Here is a 6,394-nt window from a genome sequence, read left to right on the forward strand (position 1 = left end):
TGGAAGGGTAGCTTTCGCAACATAACGTGCGAGACATTCATTAAAGTGCGTGGCACCATATTCGTTTGCGACCTTGTCCAATGTGACCGCCTTGATGGTAGGATGCTTTGTCATCGTTTGAGTACGACGAAATGTCATTTCTGGGGGACGGGGCTGATGATGCGACGTGTGGTGTTTTCGACGAGTCTCCACTGAATGTATTTCTCGTGACGTGAAATTTTCTCCCTCCGTTCAAGCCAAGTCGTCATTTGACCAAACTCATTCTTGTGGTTCGTAGAGCGATAAGCATCTTTCGCAAGGTCGATGTGAAGGCGTTCGGGTGTATTCGGTATTGTAGTTGTCCGTAGTGCCATACATTCGAATCATGTGAGCGTAGTGAGCTGTGAAGTGGAGTTTTGGCAAGTTGAAGGAATTCCGAATGCCAAGGTCAATAAAGATGTCCTTGTTGTCGTGGAAAAGGTTAAGTGCCTCGTCAAGTAAAACCAGCGTCTCAGAGCTGTGACATGGGTACTGAGCAAAATAAAAAGTCTAGCAGACCACGAACGGCACGGAGGAGTCGAGCGGAAGACATATTATTAGGTAGACTGATGTCGATGATGATGCCGAGCAAGAAACGGCAAATTTGATTATGTTCTGTACCGCTTACACGTGAAAGAGTTGTGATGCCCTTCGTAAATAGTCGAATATGGTGATTTGGGGGGAGGCGTCGACATCGTGCATCAATCTCCGTACTGCCACATGCATCAGAAAGCCAAGCGAGGAGATGCTTGACGAGCCCTTGGTATAGTTGATGCAGAATATCAGGAGTTATGGATTCGAATATATTGACAAAGGGTAGTCCCTCCCAGAATGGGTGGACAATAGGCTTAATGCCAGCATCTGCGCATGCACGCACAAAGGCCAATCCACCTTGGTCAAGAGCGCAGAGGGCATCAAGTACTGCACCAAGGTCTCGTGGTTGCCAATTTGCGACACCAGTTGCTAGACCAAGCTCGTCGGAGGGAACATCGCAATTTGGACATTGAGTTGTCTTGACTCCGGTAGCTAAAACTTGCTCTGGGTAGTCTCCTGCAAAACATGCAAACAAAGGATGGCCTCGACGCATTATTCCATCACCACTTCGCATATTAATGCCATTGATGCCGGCAGCTGTGAGTGGTGCAAGTACACGTCCCACACAAGCATGATATAAATTGGCAAGCATCCGTCGGCGAGCAGCTTTGTTGGTAACGTGTTCAAGGCGAGTAGTTGGAAGGTATGCGAGGAGGACATGTGCCTGGCGTGACGGTTTCCGACGAATATCCTTTGGGATGTTTCCAATAGTCATGTAGACGGGGTATGCTGTCTTGTTGCGAAACATCGTAACTTGAGTCTTGTCTGATGAAATGATGATGGGAATTATTGTAGCACCAGGGCGCTCGTGATCTAAGTGTTTCTAGGAAGAATACAATATTAATATTAGTACGTTGAAGCTCACAAAAGGTAGAAAACACCGACCTGACTATTCCACCACCATTTTCCAGTATGCATCTCATGATATAAACGAATCGTCTCATCTTCGTCGGCATAATGGCGTTCAGGCGCAAAGACCAGAAAGTCAGCAAAACTTGGATCACTGAAAAGAGCCTTGATGCATTCAATGATATCGCGATAGTAGACATCAAACGCTTCATTAGCAACGACAATCTGATCGTTTGAATTTCGGACGGCCTGGAAGTTCATCGTCGATGATCTTGTTCAGTTCCCGTGTATTCTTGAAGGAAAGACCAATCTTTTCGCTAAGCTGGAAGTGCTACAATTAGATTGATCCTAGTGTTCGAGTAAAGCACGGACTTACACCTTCAATAGAAACAAGTTCTGAGAACGCAGTTGAGCTTGAACCTCGTAATTTTGCCCATCGAGCCATCTCCCAATCAAGCTTCGAGGCGAATGGGGCATAAATATTATCTGCACTCGAGCCATTAAGCTGTGCATGGTAGGTTATATTGCTTGGCTGCTTGATGGCTGAGTCGATGGGCTGTCCAGCTCGTTGATCAGGGTAATGGACAATTATAGGTACTTGTTCGTGTTCAAGAAGTCGCCGCTGCGCCATATGAAAAGCATCTTGGCCTTGATCTGTGGTAGGTGGGTGTAAGGCATCATTGTGCGCAGGTGCTGGCACTACAGGAGGTTCCCATTCGTCATGATTGTTAGTGTCATGATGCTCCGCAGAATGACTTGAGGGTGCTGGTGCTGCAGGAGGCTCCCATTCGTCGTGATCGTTGATGTCATTATCTGAGTCATCTTCATCCATAGGTGCTTGACCAACATCCCCCTCGTCATCTGACCCTGGCCATGCAAACTCATCCTCAGCGTATGTTCCAAAAAAATCACCTTCAAAATGCAGCGGATGATTTGGATCAGGTGCGTCTATATCTACATCATTTGCTGGGTCTGGAGCGAATCGCCGTGAGGAAAGGTAGAGGGTACGACAGGCAGGATTGGTGGTTTTTGCGAGATGCTGACTATAACCGGTGATTGATGCAAGCTTTTTATCGCAGGAAGGGACATGTTATTTCGGGCATGTTCTGCGTAGATTCAATAAAAAATGAACACTGAACGCCTGAAAATCACTTACAACTTGTCAGTCAACAGTAAGGACAAATAAAGTGTGCGAGTCTGACAGTCAGAGCAAAAAAGTGGTGTCAGCAGCATGTAAGAGGCTGTGAGGCTCTGCCGAAGTAAGAAATATTGGGTAAAGTGATGACGGTATTCCGCATGCTCGGAGATTGGTAAATTCAAGTCTTGCAGTGACGGAACCAGATATCAGACTCGTTAAGCACATCAGATAAATGACTTTTGCGAAGCACAGTAGCTGAACACGACAAACATAGAGGGTAGTAATGGAGAGGAGAATGCTTCTTGATAGTTCATAAACGGGGGAATGCCAAAAGTTCCCAGCCGATGGGGCCGTTACTAGGGAAGAACACTAGTTGAAGATGCTAACATAGAGGGGTGGTAATGGAGAGGAAAATGCTTCTTGATAGTCCGTAAACGGAGGAAATGGCTTTCGCCAAGTGCCGTAGTGGAACATAGAGGGTGGTAATGGAGAGGAAAATGCTTCTTGATAGTCCGTAAACGAAGGAAATGGCTTGCGCAAGTGCCGTAGTGGAACATAGAGGGTGGTAATGGAGAGGAAAATGCTTCTTGATAGTCCGTAAACGGAGGAAACAACTTGCATCCGATTAGCGTGCCACCAATAAGAAAGTTCCCGATTGACAGGACCGTTACTAAGAAGAGAATGGTGTGCGCACTAGGACTACTTTGTAAAGCTGTGTTTTAAGTTTCTGAACATAAACTCACCAAATAGCAAACTAAGCCAGACAAGGAAAGGGTCAACCCTGGCTCAGCGCTCAGTATAATAAGCGGACTGTTTCAAATTAAATGCCTGACCCCAACTTAAATAAAAACACTCACTCACCTTTTTGAAGCGGTCTTTCTCCAGCAGAAAGGCACTCTCACATTCGTTTTTCAGACTTTTTACTCCTTCCGACCTTAATTTCCCTTCAATGGACTTGCATCCACGGCGTAAGAAATTTTTCATGACAACAAAGTTAAAACTCACTTGGTTCAAGTACGACGCAAGGCAAAAGATCAGGCTCTAGACAATCCAGGTAAGCACATTGTCACCATACAAATTCATACTCACAATGATACTTTGTGGCAGTTTGGGGACCACTCCGCCAAAACAAACGGGCACGCAAGCACGAACGCTCACCCACTGATGATATTGCACCTATTCCAAAACGGGTCAAGTCAGTCAAAAGTAAGTCGCGATTAGTAGTAGCTCACCTGTAGTGATGACCCGCCATGATGGATGCAGGTGGTGGAACGAAAGCAAGCGTGCCAGAACCTCCCCTCAGAACTGGAAAAAGCAAAAGCTGCAGTAAGTATCAGTGCCCACACAAAAGCCAAACTTGCTCACAGAAAGATTAGAGCGGCCACCACCTCTCGCATCAGACTCTGAGGACAACATGGAGGTTAGCCAACCTCAGCGGTTAAAGAAGAGGGGTCAGCATTGCGTGTTGCCACGTGACACTCTTACTAATGGTTGAAAGTTATAGCTCGTGTCAGTGTTGAACCGTCAGATATTGATTCGGACACTGCTAGCAAGCAGAGTGTCTCTGATAGAGCTTCCAGCTCCGAAATTGAAATGTCGGACTCAGGATCAGAGCCAGTCGAGAGCATCGCAAAAGCTCTGTTTGAAGAGGTGAGTCACTTCGCACTGCATTCAATAAGCTTAAGTAATCTGCATGAACTTTCAAGGTTCCTGCAATTGTCAATACGCAGGCAGACCGCCAGAAAAAGCCTGCAAAGAGTAAGTCTGGCAGACCTCGGAAGACCAGATATACTCTGTCCCGGTCACCAACACCTCCACCACCTGTATGGGGCTCACAATACAGGCCTTGGAGTGCGAAAGAAAAGAAATATACTGCCGAAGTAAGAATATATTTTGTTCCTTTGTATTCTGAGTCTACTGAAACCAAAATTCGCTCAATAGATCCCCATGTGGGACTCTCCAATGACGAGGTCATCCTTTGGACCGCAGCCTCTCAAACACAGTAGCAAGAGCAATACGCCCTCCTCCGCAGTACAAGTCAAGGAAGATGAGGAAGACCTTTCCATCCTCGAAATCAAACCTGAGCCCGATGTGCCCCCACATGCTGACATGATGGCTGATCTTGTCTACACGAAGACTGGGTCAGTGCGACTTACGGACCAGAACACGGAGCTTCGCAAGGTGATCCATCATGGTATCCTCGAGGTCAAGGCATACATTGCCTTCAAGCACGGGTACCCTGAAATTGTGGCCAAGAACTCATATGCGCGGGAAATCTTACTTCAGGCTGCGAAGCACCACAAGACAGCGCCAATTGAGAAACGGATGTATGTTGATGATGAGTATTTGTCGGCACTTGCCAATCTAGTAAGTAATCTGTCTTACTTTGATTTAATATTGACACCTGCTATAGATTGATGCTCGTGCGAGCCTCTTCCGCACTGAAATCAAGGACGTCGCCTATAAATATGCCCCAGGCTACTTTCGACTCGGCCGTGACTGCAATGCTATCGTTGACCGTCTCCTTGCGGGTCATTCCTACATTTTTCCGCAGACATTTGATGTTAGTTTTTTCGCACAAGAATTTGACATCCCACTGACACCTCGCATCAAGGCTGAGGGTCTTCCTTCTCCAAAACGACAGAAGCCATATCAAGGGCAGCCCATAGTCGACACTCTATACGAGACATTCTTCAAAAACACGAAGTCAGTTGGTTTGCAGTTTGCTCAGCACTTTCTTGACATTGCGGAGAACAAAACTGGTTGACCAGAAATCCCTATCCCCATGTTGGCCATGGTCAGCACAGCTGTAAGTTTGTGTTCGCACTCATCTGTTCATTGACTCACTTCTTTGTTGTTAGATCCATGCTGTTCTCGTTGCAAAGAAGAACAAGGCAGGTGAAGATTTCAAGTTCACTGGTAACCAATTCTGTGATATCTATACATACCACGTGGCATTGTTGGAGAGAATCCGAAGGACGGCTCCTGTCAAGTTTCACAAAATGATGGCCGATATTTACGAGGAGGTCCAGTAAGTCCACATCCAATTTGGTATACACGTTGCTGACTTACTGTTGCTTACAGGCATTTACGTCGTGACACAATTGGAGTCTATGACAAAGATACCGATCTAGCATTCTTGGACCTTGAGGGAATGGATGACGAGTAGAATACCTCACTGATGCTGTGCCATATTTTGCAGGACATAGGATTTAATCTTCGATACCCCACTGCTCGCTATATCTCACCACTCGCTATGTTTTCTCGTGCTTGTTTTGCTCATATGAGTCGTACATTACTGCATCAGCCTGATACCCGATTTTAATGATATTAATTTTTTCATGTACTCGAAGTGTGAAAGTCTTCCTATTAGTGTTTCCTAGGGCACGTAAAGGCTTTCCTAGGTGTCTACTAGGACACGTCAAATTGTTTTTAAATGACAGCAAGGTATGGCTAATTGTTCTAAATAGCAGCAAGGTATGGCTAATTAAAAATCAGCAATAAAGTCTGGCTAGGATGTCTAGCCCATCTAATATGTCTAATATGTATTAGTTGCACGAAAAAAGATCTAATCCGAACAGCTTTATCTAAGTTTACATGGGAGGGTTTTCCTGATGTAGCAGGTAAGAGTAGTCTCAGTCTCTGGGAACAGAACTGAGTATTGACAAAACGTGTACCTAGCAGGTAAGAGTACTAGGTCGCGTCAGCATCTGTATACGAATAGCTAAGGTATGGGTACTCACGTCTCAGTCTCTGGGAACAGAACTGAGACGCTCATCTGCGTGCGCGCTAGAC

General features: G+C 45.9%; 2 protein-coding genes across 2 annotated transcripts; one reads left to right on the forward strand and one right to left on the reverse strand.

Annotated features, from left to right (window-relative positions):
• Positions 1-626: 626 nt before the first annotated feature.
• Positions 627-2,694, reverse strand: F5147DRAFT_749167 (uncharacterized protein; the record flags this gene model as incomplete). The annotated part of the gene is made up of 5 exons (XM_041440127.1): positions 627-667; positions 712-1,435; positions 1,498-1,710; positions 1,838-2,504; positions 2,618-2,694. The coding sequence occupies 5 exons, from the start codon at positions 2,692-2,694 to the stop codon at positions 627-629; spliced, it is 1,722 nt and encodes a 573-aa protein (XP_041284212.1).
• Positions 2,695-3,548: 854 nt separating this feature from the next.
• Positions 3,549-5,768, forward strand: F5147DRAFT_783824 (uncharacterized protein; the record flags this gene model as incomplete). The annotated part of the gene is made up of 13 exons (XM_041442834.1): positions 3,549-3,567; positions 3,615-3,653; positions 3,707-3,805; positions 3,863-3,925; positions 3,976-4,050; positions 4,104-4,249; positions 4,306-4,479; positions 4,541-4,966; positions 5,013-5,162; positions 5,214-5,313; positions 5,371-5,408; positions 5,461-5,630; positions 5,684-5,768. The coding sequence occupies 13 exons, from the start codon at positions 3,549-3,551 to the stop codon at positions 5,766-5,768; spliced, it is 1,584 nt and encodes a 527-aa protein (XP_041284213.1).
• Positions 5,769-6,394: the final 626 nt, after the last annotated feature.

Source organism: Suillus discolor (assembly GCF_016758755.1).
Source record: "Suillus discolor strain FC423 chromosome Unknown F5147scaffold_434, whole genome shotgun sequence".
NCBI classification, from domain to species: Eukaryota; Fungi; Basidiomycota; class Agaricomycetes; order Boletales; family Suillaceae; genus Suillus; species Suillus discolor.